Source organism: Myotis daubentonii, chromosome 6 (assembly GCF_963259705.1).
Source record: "Myotis daubentonii chromosome 6, mMyoDau2.1, whole genome shotgun sequence".
Lineage (NCBI taxonomy): Eukaryota > Metazoa > Chordata > Mammalia > Chiroptera > Vespertilionidae > Myotis > Myotis daubentonii.
The window spans coordinates 12846047-12867080 of NC_081845.1; the positions used below are offsets into that span (position 1 = coordinate 12846047).

A 21034-nucleotide genomic window follows, 5' to 3' on the forward strand; every position below is an offset into this window, starting at 1 on the left:
ACAGTGATAATTAAGTCAAATAATGTTTGTAAATTAACGCAGTATCTAGAAATATAAATGCTCAATAAATATTAGCTATAATTATACTAAACCTAACCTTACATTTGTAGAGCAATGATACCTTTAAAAAGCCCTTCATATATACATGTTTTGAATGGCAGATTCCTGTGATCATCAGAACAATTATGGGGTGCATGTGACAGTGCAAGTGAATACTCATTTTAGTTTTCTATGGTAAAAATTATAAACAATGTTATTTGCAGGAAACTAAATTTGTTACTTTCATATAATCCAGTCCAGTCACTTTGTGCTATTCTGTCTTCTGCAGTGTATTTACTACTGCAGCCATCCCTGTCAGACCCATCTCAGATCTGCTGCCCTGACAGCTTTCAGCACATAACCTCCAACTTTATTACTCTGCAACGTCAGTTTGGGTTCCTAACTAGACTGTAAATTCCCAAAGGACAAGGATTATGCCAATTATGTCTTTTGATATTTACAGAAGTTTATAGCTATGGATAAATGAAAAAATAGCTGTTGACCGACTGCTTCCATCCATTCTTTTTTATTAGTGACCTGTGAAAGAAAAATACCTTGAGGTGTTGTGTTTTTTTTTTCTGTGTAGAAAGAATTCAGTTAGATGAAATCTCTGTGAAAGGATAATTTCATGTTCAGGCTAAACTCATATAAGCACTGCTTTGCTGATCCAGACATTACAGATTTGGGTTAAAATCTACGGTCCTATATGAACAAGGTACTCTGACACAGACTTGTCCATTTAGCAGGAAATCCATGATCAAAGCTGTTATTTCCTTTGTATACTGTTTAGATAACTATAAATTGTTAATGTATTTGACATAAATTTCAACTACACTGAGTGGCCAGATTATTATGACCGGCCAGATTATTATGACCACCCCATCAGTACTTCATTGACACTTCCAAAAATACTGAATATTGAAAACTTCCTAAACAAATACTCTCAAGGTTTTTGTTGAGTGTTTCCTTCCCACGTCCCGCATGGATCAGGGTTCAGGAACTGGAAGCAGAGCTGCACACAAATGAAAATGAAAAGACAAGAGATAATTTGAAATATAGGGGGACCAGGCAGGCAAGTCCAACTCAAGGGGAAGGACTTCCACCCGTGCTCAGGAAACAGTTTCCCACAGGTTTTATTATTATTATTATTTGCATAACTAATTCACTTCATTGTACTGATGGGGTGGTCATAATAACCTGGCCGGTCATAATAATCTGGCCACTCAGTGTATGAGTTGGTGATTCTTGGATGAATGGGGGAGTCTTTTGATAAAGAATTATTAATGACTCTAGATAATGAACTCTTTTATTTCCATACAGTGTTTGCCTCATCATTTTAATATCAGCTCAGTAAATATCTTCTAAATGAAGCATTTGGAGAAATCTAAGGTTAAAAAAAGGGAAATGATGGAATTTGAAAAATGAAGCATTTTCTATCTGACCTTTAGGGGAGAACTGGAATGTGGAGTAAGAGATCAGGTATACCTGTTAATGCCCAGCATATCCAATGTGCTATCTGTTTTTATAGTTGAAGGGTGCTTTAGAGAAAATGGGAAATATTTAAAGCAGGTGAATTGAAAGGGAACTGCTGATATTCAGCTAAGTTTTAGCAATCACTTCCATTTTCTGACCCACCTTCAATTTAACTTAAATGTCAAAAAAAAGGAGTGGAAATCGTTAGGCAATTTTTAGATTAATTATAACAACAGTTAAGAAAGAGAAAGGATAAGTTCTCATTTTTCCTCACAGACAATGGTCTGGATAGGCCTGGGAATGCATGCAGGGAACAGAAGATGCTGGATTAAGGGGACAGGCTTCCACTCTCCTTTTCTTGGGTTGGAAACTGGAGCCTTAGCGAAACTGATTAAAGATGTGTAGCTCTGAGGACAACTTTGTTTAGGACTGAAAGTCTACAAACCCAAGACTCTCAAGCTCTATACCAGAGTCTTCTGTCAGTATGGGAAGATGACAGTGAGGAAGAAGTATGGATGAGGATACCTGTGCTGATATATGGAAAACATCAAGTACTTTGGTTAGACAAAGTTTTTGATTAAAACTTTAAGATGATCACTTTGAAGGCAGTCTGCTTCTGTCTGTGATCTGTACCCTTTGCTGACCAGTGCCATGTAAATTTTAAGCCCTACCCTCTACCAACAGCTAAAGAAAGCAACCCTTGCTCTCTCATTATCAAGCTATCACCAACACATCCATTTTAAAAATCTTACCAAATTTTATTAAGAATATCACTTATGATATTTAAATGTGGTTCCTGCAAAAGACAGAATAGTATTTACTGTTTGGGTGGTACTGCTAATTTACAAAACTTTCTAATATCTTAATTTTTCAAATAAAACTTTTCCCTACCATTTTCTGTGTAAAAACAAAAGTTTAAATAAAAGTCAGTGTAGAACACTTCCATTCTATAGCCGTGGGCTGAGATTAATCCTCGCCCTTCCACATGTACTTTTTAAGTTTGCTTCTTCCCAGGCTCCCCAGTGAGAAGAGTAAGAGGAGACAAAGTAAGTTGAGAGGGGCAAAGGAGAGCTTAGGAATTGTCTGTCTGGCCTAAAAATCAAAGTAGAACTAAGAATGACGTCACAACAACCAGGCTTCTGGAGCCTCGGATTTTCAGAACAGCTCTGAGGCCCAGAGAGTCTGTAATTTGCCTGGAACCTGTAGATCTCCAGATCATGAGACCTAAATAGCTAACAAGAAGCTGCACATCCTCTGCTTAAACTCACCATCATCTAAGGCCCATGCTGGACACTTCTGATTAGTAGATACTGAGTCAAGTCTACCTTCCTGCACCTCCAGCCCACTGAAACCCAACAGCTCTTCTGTACTTTCAATTCCATTTCTATATGACAATCTTCCAACAAACAGAAGTTGGTTGTCATCTCTTTCCTGAGGCTTATCCATGCTAACCACCCACAGCTCTTTCAGTATGATTCAAGTTCCTTCCCAGTTCAGGCAATTGGCTAGTGGAAACACTGAGGACCCTCGGAGGACAGAAGACCAGCAGAGAGCAGAGAGAAACAGTCACCTTCTCTTTTCTAGACACCATTAAGGCTGCAGCAGCATTTGACAGAGTCAGACCCTCTGAAGCCTATCCCTCCTTGTTTCTGCTCTTATCTAGTTGCCCACTAAAACCAACATTTTTAAAGTTGCTCCTGTGAAGCGATGGTGCACTGAAGAGCGTCCCAAACTAGAAGTCCACAGATCTGGGTTCACATTCCAGTTCTGTCACTTAACTTTCCAAGGGACCTTAGGCAAGTCAGGTTCTTCATCTATAAAACAAGCAGCGGCACTAGATTGCTAAGCTCCAGCCCAGCTTCATTCCTGCTGTCCTGTCCCACCTCCACACCAGTCTCTGTTCTCAAGGTAGGCAATTAAGTCTCCACACTCACTCTTGGGAAAATAAAAAGTGGCTTTCTATATCAATGTTAGGACCTCCTATATAAGCTAACAAAAGTTAATTCTTACCAGATTTGCAAGTGTCTACTAAGTCATCTTCTAGGATAACCTTCATGGATCGTGGAATATTTCCAACAGCTAGCCTTTGAACCTAGCAAAGAAAAGAAAACAGATACTGAATATGCTTAAAAATGTGCTAAGTATTCTGAAGTCTAGCAATTCTTGAAATTACCATTTATATTTCTCTGGCATTGTAATACAATCTAATTATGATAGGGATTCAGACTTTTCTTATAAATTGTGCATACTATCAGTTTAAGAATTCACTATAACTAAAGTAAAATAAAAACACCAATATTTGGAAAACATCTGCAAATATAATCTACCTTGTGGATGGTCAAAATAATTCCAACTACTACACATAATAATAAAGTTATATACCCAAAATAAAGAGGCACTTCTTTCCTGATTTCTAGTCATAAGACCTGTTACTTAGAAACAGGACCCTGATTTTATTCTACATGAGCAAGTGCCCAGTAAAAAGACTGAATCTCCCAGGCTCCCTTGCATCTAGGTATGCTCATATGACTAAGTTCTGGCCAATGAGATGTAAGTAGACATGTTATAGGAGATTTTGAAGGAGATACTTAAATGGACACTTAGGTGACATGGCACGTGGTTTTGCCTATCCTCCTTTTTTCTGTTCTGACTAGGATACAGATGTGATCGAATTGTGGCTGCCATTTTGGAATATAGACAACCATAAAAACAGAAACCATGAGTTAAGAATGGTGTAGAAAGACAGAAGTCTAAATTCTTGACACTGAATAAGCCTTTGTGTATAAGAGGCAAGTAAAATAAAAATCAGGTTCACTCTCATGTAAGAAAAGGTGGTTATGTACACATCATTTGGCATAGCAAATAAAAATTAGGCCTAAACCCTAAATCTGGCCCACTCCCATGTTTAACAACCAATTAAACCCATTTAATTTTCTCCTATCCCTTAGTGAAGAACATCCAGTTTGAACTTCTTAAATATTCACTTAATTTTAACATAATTATTAAGTCATTCCACAATCCTCTTGCCAATGCTTTACATAAAAAAATGTTTATATCACAGTCTCTAAAGACTATATTCTGATATATGTGCAACAGTTTCACACTTGATCTTCTACAAAATAATGACATTAGCTTCATTTGTAATCCGTTCTGTGTTCCCTAGTGCTGGCAATCTGCCCGTAGCTGAATAATACTTCTACAAATTTGTCATTTTCCCATTGATTTGCTCATTTACCTGTTCCTGAATTTTGATTTCCTGATAATCTCTACACTTGGTTGGAGATGAAGACAAGTCTGAGAGGCAAGTGAATTTTGAAGAATCACAGCTCTCCAAGCTGGGACATGAGGAGGGCCGGCAGAAGGTATAATACTGCTCAAAGTCAGCCTTGACCACAAATACATGCTTGCATTTGTTACACATGTAATCCCGTTCAAACTCCAGGATCTTCACCAGACTTGTTCGAATCACTGTCCCAGTGACAGATAAAAAGTGTCCCACATCCTTCGTTTTTGGGATGTGCTCCCTCACCAGCTCAGGACAAACTGGCAAACCTAAAGAAGAAGAAGAAGAAACTACATCAACCTTCGCATTTGACTCCATGGAATATACTTTTCTCATATTTCCTGAGGAAGAAAGTATAATTTCAGGGGGAAAAACTCTGAGTTGTACTTAAGAAAAAAATCAGATGGAGTCAAGAAAATAGAAAAGAATTCTATCAAATAACAATTATCAGTAGACTCATTTTAAAAGTATATATCTAGATGATATAATAACCAGGATTTAAAAAAAGGATTCATTCTCATAAGAGGGCTATCTCAGTAGGATCTAAATACAGTATATAATTATAACTACATTCGACAAAGAATATACTGCTACCAGTCACACGTAAAATCAATGTACTACTCTGAGTAAACCACAATGCAAAGTGATAAAGAGATGGTAGCATAATGACCAAATGCCACAGTGCTAGAAGGCCACTGCTTTTTCAGTGAGGTTCAGGATTCATTAATATGTAAGTCTGACAGTGTTTCCAGCCCGTGAATTACCTAGAGGTTTACCCACAGAATCACTTATCTTTTAAAAACCTTGTGATTTTCACCATTAGTAAAAAAGCAACTTGATAAGTGCAAAATACCAAAGAAAATTTTTATGTGGAAATGCCCTCTCTCATGGTTGGCTAATGTATCTTTGGAGTAGAGCAATGCTGGCTGTGATAGGCAAAGGCTGCCTTCTAACGGCTTTATCAAGGTAGCATTTGTTACATTGGTTCATGTCACATGGCCCACTGTCTAGGCCTCAGAATTTAGTAGCTCTGAAACCTGATAAGTATGCACACAGAAGACAGATCTGTCAAATTTGCCAAGCTCATGAGAAAGAATCATAATAGGTATGATTATCCTTTAAGTTTCTATGGTTAGCACATTTTCTCCCTGAGAATATATCTACTCTGAAAGCCAAATAATAATAATAATTGGAAGGTGGTTTGGGAAGCTTGGATTTTTTTTTTTTAAAGCAAATTAGGCAGATGAGCTGAATGCTTAAGGTGCCAGATTACATTAATTTAGTGTTGCAGGTTACAAGTCCACAGATACTCGAAATTTCTGTTGCTTGCTGAGACTCCATATACTATGTACTATACAAACATGGCGGGCACCACCAACATTTGCCTCTATGACTTCTTTTTCTATGCTTCCAAGACTGACTTGCCCACTCTCTAATGAAAATATTCTGTATTTATATTAACGTAGATTGTATCATATTTTGCCAATAAGGGTCCATACTTTTGCTTAGGATAATTTTTTTATATTCTCTGCTCTATTCTGTGTTGCCTTTACAATTTAACTCTCAGAAAACAAACTTATTTCCAAATTTCTGTGGAATGCTTCACAAATACCCCTGGTGCTATATCAACTGCACAATGAAAATATATTGAAGTACAAATAACAATTATTTCTTAGTATTATATATTCAATATGTGTTAAGGTTTCTCAAAAATCTTCCAATGAGAATAAGATGGCAATAAAATTCTTAAATGATTCACCTGATATCCTGGCATGAAGATTCTGCTTCATGGAGACACCCTCAGGCTGAGAAAGGGACTCGAGAATTGTCATGGCTGATCTTCTCAGTGAATTATCAAAAATAGTTAGTACTTCATTGGGGAATGCATTGAAATACTCCCCAATTTCCATGTTGGTCTCAAAAAGGGTCATGGCATTAACCACAACTGGGTAATGAGCATCTTCATCATTTTCCTTCAGGATTAAAAGAATATCATTCTTATGGTATTCTGAAACATATGACTCAAACACTTGACCAACCAGTGCAATTTGATCACTATTCATCTTGAACCTAGGTAACAAAAGAAAAAAAGAAAGAACTGTATTATACCTTTGTTGCTAGACTTACACACAAATTAACAAAAATGTGTGATTGTAAATCATCCTGACTTTAGGTCACACTATAATCTCATAATATTGCCTGAATTTACATTTTAATTAGATCTAAATTATCTGTTATTTGGTAAATGTATTATTTTTAAGTGGGTAAAGAATTATGTTGATACTGATTATCAGCTCCAAAATGGTCCAATGTCTTTCCCCTTTCTTTTCCCAAAATTTCTTCCTCATTAACTCTATATTAGGTAAAAGGTCCTTGCCTTTTCTTTAACTAATTTCCACACATACACTTGTTCTCAAGTATAAAATCTTATGTGCCAGTCTTTTGGCTAAAGTTTCTCCTGGTAGAGTTCTTTGCAAGCGTCCTACTTCTGGGTTTTATTATAAAGAACATCTCTCTCTCTCTTTCTCTGTAGTTACACACACACACACACAGACACACCCATGCATGCATGTTTATTCTGCTACATAAATAGAACATACACTACTATTCAGATTGATCACCAGTTATGACTTGAATAGTTATTAGACTGCCTTTAGAAATTTCAATTTGGAGGCGAATTTATTTCCTATTTTCTCTTTCTGATCCAGGAAAACTATTGGCTTCAGCAAAAAATCAGCCATCAAGAGTGTAAAAAAAAAAATAGATAAATAAGTACAGTATATTTTATTACATCATCTATCCTATTCCCCTGGTAATAATTTTTTAAAATTTGTATCTACAAATTGTATCTACAGATTAAAAGGGCCTACCCCATTCTGTGTTCATGTACACACACAGATACCTACCATGTACAAGGCACTACGCTTTGAAAGAAAAGCACAATTAAAAGGTCCTATATCCCCTCAGAGAACTAAGGGACAGATCAATGTAATAGCACTCTAACAGCGGTAAAAAATGCAATATGAATAGGAGCAAAAAGGAGAAAAGGATTAAACTTAAATGGGGTGACAATCCCAAATAAAGTGTCTAAACTTGATCATTTAAGACACTTTGGTTTGGAAACAGAGAGAGAACACTGGAGAACAAGTGTACATTAATTTGACTTATTTCATTCAACTAACATTGACTGCACTAGGCTCTATTAAAAGAAAGATGAGTAAAGAATCCTGACATGCCAAAACCGGTTTGGCTCAGTGGATAGAGCGTCGGCCTGCGGACTGAAGGGTCCCAGGTTCGATTCCGGTCAAGGGCATGTACCTGGGTTGCGGGCACATCCCCAGTGGGAGATGTGCAGGAGGCAGCTGATTGATGTTTCTCTCTCATCGATGTTTCTAACTCTCTATCTCTCTCCCTTCCTCTCTGTAAAAAAAATCAATAAAATATATTTAAAAAAAAAAAAAAAAAAGGAATCCTGACAACTACAGGATGCCAGGGAGAGGTTCCAGCCGTGGGCAAACTACAGCCGCGGGCCGGATCATCCGGCCTGTTTGAAATGAATAAAACTAAAAAAAAAAAAAAAAGACGGTACCCTTTTATGTAATGATGTTTACTTTGAATTTATATTAGTTCACACAAACACTCCATCCATGCTTTTGTTCCGGCCCTCCGGTCCAGTTTAAGAACCCATTGTGGCCCTCGAGTCAAAAAGTTTGCCCACCCCTGGAACCCATGAGTATATGTAAATCAGGGCCACTACATTGCTAAGTAATTCGTTTGTGTTAGGGAACATACACTCAGCCAAGTGAAAAGCAGACAGAGCAGCCCGGAAGGAACTAATCATACAGTATTTTCATGGTGCGGCCTTTGCTTTAAAAAACAAAAACAAAACGGTACTCCCAAGAGTGGCTACAAAGAGAATCTTTATGATTCTAGAAACGCATATTAAATTTGGAGCCACCAGTTTAGCGATTTAAAAGATAGCTCCACACTGCCCTGTGAATTCATGGTTCAAATTCAGGTCAGATTACATTTCGCCTAGTCTCTTTAAACAGAGCATCTTCTTTTAAAATAGCATTCATTTTCAATAACTGTGCAAAACTGATCAACTATTTCTAAGCAGACTGCTAACCCGATCAACGTTACCCACCCAGATAGATACAAACTGGAGACACTTAATTCTTTTGTAACTTTCAAGTCCCCTTTCCGGTTTCTTATTGAAATATTTAAGGTTAAAATACAATGAAAACCAGGCGGGTGAATAAGTGGCGACTGACTACTAGCTGGTTCCCTGGGAATCCACGCCGGTCCAGCCGCCCGGCCACACCTGCCAGGAGCCACGCCCCCTCGCCTGGGCCGGCCGCTTCCTGGGACCCGCCCCCTCCGCCCGCCGCTCAGCCCGGTGCCCGCGGGCCGCCGGGCAAACGCGAACGAGCCGCGCTCGCAGGCTGCTGTCCACGCTGAGATCTCTGGGCGCAGCCTGGGCAGGTCCCGGGCACTTCCGGGCTCGGCTCCCGGGCAGCTCGGCCACCGGACCGTCACGGAGTTGAATAGTTTTGAACTAAGCAAATGTGGGCAAGACTTGGGACGAACTGGGGGAGAAAAAATACACACGGGGAAGCGAGGCGGCGGCTGTCACTTACGGGCGAATGCGCAGCGTCAGAAGTCACTCGGGGTGCGCTCTGCCGAGGCGCAGGGGCACGGGGAGCTCCGGCCGGGCGGCGGGGTCATGCCGCGGGCCCAGGAGCGCGAGGAGGCCGGCGGCAGCGGGGGCGGGGCGCGCACGCGGGGCCGCTGGAGGCGCCGTCGGCCGCGGGGGCGCGCAGGCTCCGGAGGGCCCGCCTCGCGTGAGGGCGAAACGCGCTCCGCGAGGAGCGGCTCGGCCGGGCCCGCGCTCCCGACGGGCGCCGGGCCGCGCACCGCCCAACTTCGCAGCTCAGGCGGCTCTTCCGGGTGGGGAGGCGGGCGGGCGCGCGCCCCGCCTGGCGCCGCGGGACGCGAGGGGGCGGGACGCAGCGGGAGGGGCGGGGCCAAGAGGATCTGGGTGGAGCCGGGAGTGGACGGGGCGCAGTGGGTGGGGTGGGACCAGGAGGGTCGGGGGTGGAGCCGAGGGTGGGCGGGGCCGACAGAGCGGCCGCCCCAGGTGGAATGGGAAGGTGTGCGGTGCTTCAGCGACTTTGGAGTACGCTTTCGGTCTAACTCTAAACTCTACCAAACCCAAAGCCATGAAGATTTTCCTCCTGTGTCTTCTAGAAGTTTTGGAGGATTCTATGTTTACGCCTATGACCCATTTAGAGCTGATTTTTGTACCTGCGGAAATACGGTCTTAGGTAACTTCTTTTGCCTATGGATGGATAGCTAGCACCATTTCTTGAAAGAGCTATCCTTTTCCCATTGAAAAACCTTTGCATTTATGTGAAAAATAAAGTCGTCCTTATATGTGTGGTTTAAGACTCTCCTGTGGCCATATCTGTCTGATCCTTACAAAAATATCGTGTTGTCCTTGATTACTGTAGCTTTATAATATAGAGTTGAAATCAGATTGTGCTTGGCATTCAATTTTGTTCTTTTTCAAAGATGTTTGGAATTTTGTGTTTCCGTATGACTCTTAAAACCAGTTTGTCATTTTCTGTTAAAAAGCTGGGATTTTTGTTGCGGTTGCATAGCATCTGTAGGTCAATATAGTAAGACTTTACATGTTAATAATATTGAGTCATATGCCCTTTGAACAAAGTAAACCTCACCATTTTTTTAGGTGTTAAATAACTCTCAACAATGTTTGATTTTTTGTTAAATCTATCTCTAACTCAGATTTGCCCATAAAGGAATGCGGGAGGGGGAAATCATGCTTGTGGATGCTATGTAAATAATATTTTCAATTTCAATTTCTGATTGTTCTTTTCCAGTATGTAGAAATATAATTGAACTTTTAAAATTTATTTTTTAAATAAAAATTAATAATCTTAAGTTTTCAGAGTTTTAGGTTCATAGCAAAATTGAGCAAAAAGTACAGAGAGTTCTCATATATCCACTGTCCCCACACACCCACAACCTACCCCATTACTGACATCTGCTTACTAGAGTGGTGCATTTGTTACAATGGATGAACCTACATTGACATGATTATCACCTAAAGTTTACAGTAGTTTCACTGTTGGTGGTATACATTCTGTGGTTTTTGACAGATGTACAATAACATGTATACAGTATTGTGGTATACAGAATAGTTACATTGCCATAAAAACCTTCTGTGTTCTGTCTGTTCATCCCTCCCTCCCACCTAATTGCTAGCAACAACTGATCTTTTCCGTGTCATCATAATTTTGCCTTTTCCAAGATGTCATATAGTTGAAGTCACACAGTAGGTGGGTAGCCTTTCAAATTGGCTTTTTTCACTTAGTAATATACATCTGCGGTTCCTCCATGTCTTTTCATGGCTTGATAGCTCATTTCATTTTGGTGCTAAATAATGTTCCATTATCTGCATGTACCACACTTTATCCACTCACCAACTGAAGGACATCTTGGCTGCTTCCAAGTGTTGCCAACTATGGAGAAAGCTGCTATATGCATCCATGTGCAGGTTTTGGTGCAAATAACCTTTCAATTCCTTTGGATAAGTACCAAGGAATATGACTGCTGGAACATATGGTATTGTTTTGTAAGAAACCACCAAATTGTTTTCCAAAGTGGGGTACCATTTTGTATCCCACCAGCAATGAATGAGAATTCCTGTTGTTCCATATCCTCTCTAGCATTTGGTGTTGTCAGTGTTTTGGATTTTGGTCATTCTAATTCTAATAGGTGTGTCATTGTCCTTTTATTTTGCATTTCTCCAATGACATAAGATGTTGAATATCTTTTCATATGCTTATTTTTATCTCTGTATTTTCTTTTTTTTAAATAATTTTATTGATTTTTCACAGAGAGGAAGGGAGAGGGATAGAGAGTTAGAAACATCGATGAGAGAGAAACATTGATCAGCTGCCTCCTGCACACCCCTACTGGGGATGTGCCTGCAACCAAGGTACATGCCCTTGACCGGAATCGAACCTGGGACCCTTCAGTCCCCAGGCCGACGCTCTATCCAGTGAGCCAAACCAGCTAGGGCTCTCTGTATTTTCTTTGGTGAGGTGCCATTTCAGGTCTTTTGCCCATCTTATTTGTTTGTTTGTTTGTTTACTGTTAATCATCACCCGAAGATATTTTCCACTGATTTTTAGAGAAAGTGGGAGGGGGAGAGAAACATCAGTGTGAGAGAGACACATTGAAGGAAGTTGTGGCTGGGGATCAAGTCTGCAACCAACATACATGCCCTTAACCAGAATTGAATCTGAGACCTGGGACCCTTCAGTCCACGGGCCGATGCTCTATCCACTGAGCCAAACTAAGGAGGGTCTCTTCTGCCCCTTTTTAAATCAGGTTGCTTTATTTCTTATTGTTGAATTTTAAGAGAACTTTATCAGATATGCCTTGTAGATATTACATGTGTTTGATAAGCTGTGGCCTTATCTTCTCATTTTCTTGACATTGTCTTTCACAGAGCAGATCTTTAATTTTAATCAAGTCCAGCTTATCAATTGCTGCTTTCATGGACTGTGCATTTGGTGGTGTTTGTTTAAAAAGTCATCACCAAACCAAGGGTATCAGGGTTTTTTCCTATGTTCAAGAATTTTCAGTTTTGTGTTTAACACTTAAGTGTATGATACACCTTGAGTTAATCTTTTTGTAAAGAGTGTGAGATCTGTGTCTAGTGTGTGCACGTGGATGTCAAATTGGCAAAGATTTGCCAACTTTATTACATTTTTATTGTTTTTAATAGTTTCTGGAGTCTTTAGGGCTTTCTCTTTTTTTATGGTTCAAGAGTTAGGTAGATCTTTAGAAATTTTCCTTTTTTAATTGATTTTGAAGAGGGAGAGTGAGAGAGAGATAGAAACATCAGTGATGAGAGAGACTCATTGATCAGCTGCCTGCTGCATGCCCCCTACTGGGGATTAAGCCCAAACCTCGGCATGTGTCCTGACCTGAAATCTAACTGTGACCTCCTGGTTCATAGGTAGATGCTCAAACACTGAGCCACACCGGCCAGGCTAGGGTTTTCTGTATATAAAATTATGTCACCTGTAAATAGTGACAATTTTACTTCTTTATTTCCAATTTGGGAATGCGTTAGGAATTATTCTCTTTTGTTCAGTTTTTTTTAAGAAGTTGAGAAGGACTGGAATGGCCTTGTCAGTTTAGAGAACAGTTTAATTATAGCTATACATAGTAATGGAACAAATTAAGATGACATATTTGTCCCTCCTGATTTTGTTATGATTATTGAAACCAAATAATTTAGTATTTTTTTAATTATTGTGCAGTAAAACTTTTTGGCACGTCTTACCTGGAACCCAAATGTATTTAAAAATTAAATAAACTTACTCAAAAAAAATGAAAAAACATAAAATGCAAAGCATCATTATTTGTTCTAACAAAATTTATTATGCAGTAATTACAAAGGTTAAAGACTCTTCCATCTCAAATAAAAATAACTATTATAATTACACACATAACATAGTACCTTATAAGAATGATTCCAATAAATATCACAGAAATACAGTGCATTTTCAAATCGGAGAGACAAATCCTTTCTCGTTCACAGTGCTTGACAATAGGAAGGCCTATTCACTTAATGATCCTAAGGTCATGCTCTTAGTAACAGTCCACACAGAGCTGAGCCAACCCAAGTCTTTCAGAATGTGAAGTACCGGGCAAACCACTCCTGGCGCTGGGGATCTGGAGAAGCCACCGGGGAAGCTTCACTCTGAGGAGGACTGAATTCATAAAGAGAGAGACATGTAACCCAGCATTACGCTGCTTTGCAAAATGAAGGGAAAAGCACATAAAACATCAGTGTGGATGACCCCAAGGGGCTTTCTAGGTGGATGTGTGTTAAAGGATCGCTACTCCTCTACCCTAGATTCAGTTCTCCCCGCCATGGGGCCTGAGACTACATCAGCAGCTCGGATGAAGTCAGTTCACAATGACCAAAAACAAAACACAAACAGCTGAGGAAAACAAAAATGTCACCTTCTTTGAATTAAAAAAAAAAAAAAAAATCAGGCATGGCGGGGAATAAGAGAGAACAAGGTAACATTCCTCTCTTTCGGTGTCTTTTCTCTTTTGGTTAATTTCAGAATCCGACACAAGCACTTGCTTTTTCCAGATGTGTGCTTCAATACAGCTAAAGTAAGTAACGAAACCGCAGTGTAGTATTTTTACTATAGGTACATATTTATATTAAACTTTCACTTCATAATTCCATACGCAAATACTCCAGGGGGAAAGGAGTGCATAAAAAGGTCACTTTCCCCCCCATCTTCAAAGTTATATAATTCATACTTATCTCTTAAGTCAAACTAAAGATTCTTTGGGCTAGTTGAGAAAATAAAAGAATCCCTACCGTCTTTGGGGGAAATTACAAGGCACGCAACAATGTGTAATGGCAACTCCCGTAGTCATGTTCCTTGAGCTCATGCACATGCATCTTACTGATACCTGAACACACCCATGCACAAGGGAAAATAAGCAACACAAAATATTTAGCAGGAGACACATTCAAAGGTGAACTTGACTATTTTTAATTCTTGCCATTTTTTCTATTTAAAATAATTAGTTATTAACTATGTCATTAATCACTTAACCTAGAAAAAGATAGTCTACCTGTAAGGCTCTTACTAGTGATGCTGCTGTTAATAAAAATAAGTTAAAAGTAAATAAATGTAAAGCAGCTCATAATCAGTAATAATAAGTAAGCATAAAACGACCGTACCTTCTGACTTTAATCTTTAATGGATAACTGGATTTTGTGTAAATTTTATTCATTAATATACTTAATACCTCTGAGATGACTTAAAATTGGAATGTCAATTATAAACACTATTTATTTTTTGCTTATGTATATTATTAAGTTCCCAGAGCTTACATATTTTTTATTTTGGCAATAAGCCTGTGTATTTATAAGTAAGCCTGGTAAACAAGAAAGGGGGAAAAGAAGAAACATATATAACACAAGAAATAGAAACAAATAAAAGCCACTAAATTAAAACAAATTTTAAGCTCTCTAACAAGGATGATTATTGAAAAATTAGTGACAACACTAAAAATGAAGCAAGAGTCCATAAATATTAAAATTCTAAGCATGGGAATTACATTAACACCTCCTTAAGCATTTAGAAAATTGACTGACAAATTGGAAACAATCTTTTTAAAAATCAAAAAAGAGTTCTCTAGAGAGGTGATCAATATATTTGAAAATACTTCACAGTATTTTCCTAGCCTGTTCTTAAAGAAGTAGATTTCTACAATGTCAGAAGATAAATTTCTCAAGTTAAAAAAAAGTAAAGAAAAAAAAAAAAAACCACTGGTGAGACGGGGCTCACCTCAAAAATGTCTTGGGCTCTTTGGGTGGCACTGGCTGTGGAAGTGGCTTGTTGCTGTTCAACTCAGTATCGTGGACTGGAGAATTAGGAATGGGATCCAGACGGTTAGGATGTCCATTGCCCACTCCACCAGATTCCAGAGCACTTAGATTGGGAACACTCACAAACCTGTTTGTTGGTGATTTATCATTCTTCTTCTTTTGCTGCATTAAAAATAATACATGTGAGGACAAGTCCCTGCATAAGGACAAGTGAGAAAAGAGGAATCATAGAAGATATAAATTTGGCATGGGAAAATTTTGGAAGCTTTCTGTTACATTGGGATGTTAATATGAACCAGTGTTACCCAAAGTGCGGTCTGGGGATCCTTGGAGGTGCTCTTTATCTACATGGAATCCTCACAGACAGACATGCCCCCAGGACAGAAAGAATGAGGAAGAAACACTTAGGAATGGTTCACGGGGAAGGGAGGAAGCGGTGGGAAGAATGCCAAGTGGTAAAGAATACTGGGAGGAAAAGGGGGAAAGAAGAAGGGAAAAGAGTAGGTCTTTCAGATAGCACAAGGATTTAGGCTAAAATCAGGAGAAGGTATAAAGTTAAGCATAATATTAAAAGAGAGTCCTGTGAACTTTAGCCATCTGTCAGAAGGAGGCAGTCCTTGCCTGGAAAAAAGGGAACGAGAAAATGCTTGGCAATACAGTTTGAAACAAATCTCACATTTCTACTTAAGATCTAAAGTTGACTTAGAGAAATAATTTGGTCTTAAATTTAATGCACCATCTTTCTGAAGAGAGAAAATTAAATATGCATAATTAAGTCTCCTTTCCCAATTAATTGGTAGTATCATTAATTGGCTCACAATCTTGTAGAAAAAATTAAAGTTTATAAAACAGATCAATTTTTAAATTTTTAATTGTTCTTTAAAATTAACAGATGAAATGGGGAATACAATAGCAGATTATCAAAATTTATCAGCTTGGCCCTAGCTGGTTTGGCTCAGTGGATAGAGTCTCGGCCTGTGGACTGAATGGTCCCAGATTCAATTCCAGTCAAAGGCACATGCCTGGGTTGTGGGCTCACACCCCAGTGAGGGGTGTGCAAGAGGCAGCCAATCAATGATTCTCTCTCATCATTGATGTGTCTCTCTCTCCTTTCCTCTCTGAAATAAATAAAAATATATTAAAAAATTGTATCAGCTTGTAAATCATTAACGTTAGTCTATTTTATTCACACCTCTAGAATCAATGAACATCATCTTACTATGCAGAATAAAAATTAACACGTAAAATACTTTCAATATTCCCATATTTTACTAATTAAATGTATAGTAAATGTATGAAAAAAATTTTGGAAATGACTCCAGAGGTTGGAAAAAATACAATTAATAGATAAGATGGCCCTTTTCCTTTACTTACAAAGTAATAATCTCACTATCTAGACATTGTCCTCTATAGCATAGTCTGTGACCACAGAGTCTCTGATAAGGAGCCTATGTTAGCCTAACTAAAAAAAGAAAGAATAATATTTTCTTCAGAACTATTTGTGGAAATTGAAGTCATTCTTAGGAGTCAAAAATAATTAGAAAGTTCTGAGAGATATACCTTTTGCATTTTCTTCTTCCAGTCACCAGAGGGCATAATGAAACCTACTGAAGATTTCTATTTTAAGAAATCAAAGGTATCATTGGTAAAGTTCTATAGTAATTGTTTTGTAGCTACAAACCTAATTCTAATAAACAATAAATACAAGGAAAATATTTCAAGCGTATCTTGTCTTAACAAGTCTCATAATCTTGCTTTATAATTAAAAACTTACCTCACCCTAAATTATGAACTTAAAACTAAAACTGGCTACATTCATTCATTCACCAATTACTTATTGCAAGCCTTCTATGTGCCAGGCAGTATTTTAGGCTCTGGAGATACAGTCATTCTATTTTATAAAACATCTAAGTTTAAAGTTTAGAAAGCTTTAATTTGTGAAAGGACACATTCCATGTTCTTAACAGAACTTTTATGGCCTTTGAAAACAAACATTTCTGACTAACAGCCTAACATACCTAAATTAGGCATGATGTACAAATTAACAAATTCCGAATTAAATAATATCTTTAGCACTAGCCCTTTTGCCAAAATACATGTAATCCTATGAAGCCAGTATACATAATTATTTATTCCTTATTACTTGCTTTCATCACTAGAATAATTTTGGTGCCTTATAGGTAATGGGATAAAATTCTGCAAATGGGTATTTATTGAATACCCATTATACCCAAAGCACTATGATGGGAGCCATAGGAAGCTGGAGTACAAAGCTGTATAAGACTTAGTCATGTCCATTTCATTTGTCTCTAAGGCTCTTCTATCCTAAAAGAGTAATAAAGGGTCCGAATAGGTTATGTTCAATTTTAATTAAGGAAAAGTCGTTAAGACTGAGAAAAGTAAAGTCTTTCTCTGACAGTCGGTCCAACCCAATGTCCGTTAAGATGGCAGGCCTTACTTAGGGGGAGCTGTTGGGTACACAGAGCTGGAGGGTCCCCCAGAAGCTGGTGAGCATTAGGAAATGACAAGAAGTTATCTTGAGGAGCCTTAGAAGATAGTTTTCTTTAGAGATATGAAAAACAAAATGACAGCACCAAAGTTTTATCATATGAATAAAATGTTATTTTAAGGAGCATTATCAACAAATAAATGAATATTATGGGAGTCTCATTCTGAAAATGAATACATAAAGCTTTCATGGATTTTAGTCCTAGATTATTAAATGTAAGAAAACATATTTTGGAAGGTTTAGCCTATGCTACTCTAAGTATTTTATAAAGTTTGAATCAAGTTTTAAACCATATCCCTATTTCACAGTGTGTACAGCACATACCTTAGTCAATGGATTAATAACACCAACAGTAGGACTTGAATTAAACACTTTGTTGAAGTTAGTTTCTCGATTGACTAATTCCAGCTGATAAAACTTATTATCCTCCTATGCAAAAGAATTACAAACATCTCTTAAACATTTTCTAGTGAATGTTTAACAACTTAATTGTTTAAATGCCATTTCATTCAAAATTTGAGAAAAAACCTGAATGAAGATTTATATACCTTGCTCAAAGATTTTTTAACCTGATTGCCAGTGTCTTAAAGACTGCTGGTGGGTAAGTTTTCAACATCTTTCAAACCCTATGCTCCGGCTCTCTTCTCTACCCTTTAATACCTTTTGCCTTAAGACTGGGTGTAAATGTTTTAGGTGTTCCCATCCATGTTGCAAAGGGCTGACTGTGCAGTTTGGGCCAGCTTAACCTGCATTCGTGGAGCTGTGTGCACGGTTGAGTTGTTTCCACATGGGAAGATGACACTAGGATATAGCATTATTCTTGAGTCCTGGAAGGATAGTTGATCTTGTCTAAGCTCCTCTCTGAGACATCAATGTATGACGGCAGTTGTAAGCACAGACAGAGACACAGTGAACAGCCCATACACAGACAAACACTTTGCCTTTGTCTTCACAAACAACATGTGCTAACTGAACAACCGGACAGGTGGAAGTAAACAGAAGTAAATGGAACCGTGTGAGATGTAGGATTGTGCTCTAGTAGAACTAGATTCTTCATCTCTCTCTTAGTTACCACTATCATCATTTTCATCATTAATTTTAGCCCCTGTGCCTCCCAGTCCACAGAATCGGGGTGTAGTGGAAAGAGAGTGGAACAACCCATGGCTAGATTCCTGGCTTTGTCACACACTGTGTTGCTTTGGAAACTTACTTTACTCTTTGAAGTCTAATACCTACCCTGTTGTGAGGAAAAAAATACAATTTTATCTGTAACACTCAGTAAGAGCTAGAAAATCAACAGCTATTTCTATGGACCATAGATGAACTGAGAATCTTCGAGAGAGGGCCTGTAGCTTAGACTTCGTCGTGACACCTTTTGTCCATGGGAACAGGGTTCCACGGAACACAGTTTAGGAAATTAACTGACGAACCTACAAGAGTACAATGCAGACTAATGCATGAGTGCACTATTCTTTCCTACCCAATTCTAATTCTGCATGTATATGCAATACGCTTGCTAATTTGTGCCTGGAATGTCAGGTAATTTTCCATGAATCTACTGCTATCAGACAGAACACTCTGTGAGGCCTGTGCCCATGCTCACACTGCCTGCAGAACTGGGCGGTTCATGTGTAGAAGCAGCACAGCACATGCTCTATCTTTCCAATGCCTGCTCCTGGGCTCATCTACAAACCCCAGTCTACTGACCGCCTGTTGCTTTTGGCAGGAACTTCTAAACCTGACAACAGACTTGTTGTTGTCTAGGTCTGGATGCTAGAAGAGATGTGTTAATGGAAAAGGACGTCAGAAATAAGTGCTCTTAGGCTCTCTTTGCACGCTGACATCCAAAGTTTTTCATTGAAGGGATCGAGGAGCAGGTAGAATGATGAGTATTCAATTTCTAGCTTTACTCTGAAAGATTTCTCACGTCAGAGGCAGTAAAAGGCAATATGTTAATTGCGGATCAGAACATGTAATTTTAGAAGACTGTGAAATGTTTTATGGGTTTTAAAATTATTGTGTACTTTTTATTCTTAAGGAATAATGGCTTTAAAGAAAACAGTGTATTTGTCAAGTTTGTATTTTCTTCCCTGATGGATTTCTCAGAACCCCTAACACCTCAATGTGAACTGAGAATCTTCGAGAGAGAGCCTGTAGCTTAGACTTCGTCGTGACACCTTTCGTCCATGGGAACAGGGTTCCACGGAACACAGTTTAGGAAATTAACTGGCTAACCTACAAGAGTACAATGCAGACTAATGCTTTAGTGCGCTGACTATTCTTTCCTACCAAATTCTAATTCTGCATGTATAATACAGACACTTCAACAGAACATTAACTATACATTGACAATGACATATTATTAAACATTTGATATGCACTAAAAATACTGAAAAAAGAGGCACCAAATTTAAATGTTAAAATTACTTAGAATTTCTTTCCCTTGTTCATGACATTTTAATAAGCTTTCAATCACAATGCACATAGGTTATACTTTCAATTTTTGTTTAGCATTACTTAAAAATATTTCCCCAATCAACAGTGTATTGATTTACTACATGGTTACACCAAAAACAAAATGTCTTACAATTAGTTTCTTTATGACATGGTCCCTTTCTGTAAGCATGGTTTTTAATTCTGTAATCATCTGTACATCTTCTGGTTTTGACTCTCTCATTAGATATTTTTCTTCCATTTCTTCTAGTCTAAAAACAAGAAAATCTTTAGCTCAGTAAGATGACTCAGCAAGGTTTGGTAATACCTACAGTTTTTCATATTAGTCCAGCTGAATACACACAAAAACTAAAAACCAAACTTTTTCCTTAAAACTTTAGAGGATAATTATAGGACTATTTCAAGAACTAAAGCGGTATTAAAAACTCTCCAGGGTTAGATGCTATTAAAAGCTTTGCTGTGTACTTTTTGAATAATTCATTCATTTTATGCCATTCCAAGAGTATATGGGATTAAAGTAAGGTAAGCTCTGTACAAGAAATGATATGCTGAATGCTACTAAATTAGCTGGAAATGTAGGCTTACTATTAGAACTCACCACAAATACAACATTGTGTTATGACATAAGGCTTGGTAACATATACAAAAGGGACAAGAAAAAAAAAACAGAGGAAAGGGAAACAAGGGATACACACATGAAATCATTCTTTCCTGGTCTATAAGAAATTCAGTTTTCAAATGCTGTTATCAGCTAATCCATATGCACGGTGAAAAAGGTTTATCAGGGTTAAGAACGTTGTATGTCCTTCTAGGC

General features: G+C 38.3%; 2 protein-coding genes across 35 annotated transcripts in view; both read right to left on the reverse strand.

The window, feature by feature from the left end:
• Positions 1–9573, reverse strand: part of MCM9 (minichromosome maintenance 9 homologous recombination repair factor) — a 59507-nt gene extending 49934 nt beyond the window's left edge. For all 25 annotated transcript variants that reach the window (XR_009453386.1, XR_009453385.1, XR_009453390.1 and 22 more), the window contains exons 1-4: positions 9436–9573; positions 6555–6865; positions 4748–5064; positions 3523–3604 (exon numbers count right to left, since the gene is read on the reverse strand). Coding sequence is in view for 19 of the 25 variants with exons in the window: in XM_059700178.1 (XP_059556161.1) it covers positions 3523–3604; positions 4748–5064; positions 6555–6858 (703 nt within the window). In the remaining 6 variants the exon portion in view is untranslated. The remainder of the gene's footprint in view (positions 1–3522; positions 3605–4747; positions 5065–6554; positions 6866–9435) is intronic.
• A 3680-nt stretch (positions 9574–13253) lies between these two features.
• Positions 13254–21034, reverse strand: part of FAM184A (family with sequence similarity 184 member A) — an 88174-nt gene continuing 80393 nt past the window's right edge. For 4 of the 10 annotated variants that reach the window (XM_059700201.1, XM_059700199.1, XM_059700194.1 and 1 more), the window contains 5 exons: positions 20354–20471; positions 18091–18195; positions 16818–16874; positions 15217–15419; positions 13254–13608 (listed from right to left, as the gene is read on the reverse strand). In XM_059700201.1, coding sequence (XP_059556184.1) covers positions 13527–13608; positions 15217–15419; positions 16818–16874; positions 18091–18195; positions 20354–20471 — 565 coding nt within the window. In that variant the 3' untranslated portion in view covers positions 13254–13526. Of the gene's footprint in view, positions 13609–15216; positions 15420–16817; positions 16875–18090; positions 18196–20353; positions 20472–21034 lie in introns of those variants that run through there. The other 6 variants (XM_059700197.1, XM_059700203.1, XM_059700198.1 and 3 more) reach the window with 3 other exon arrangements.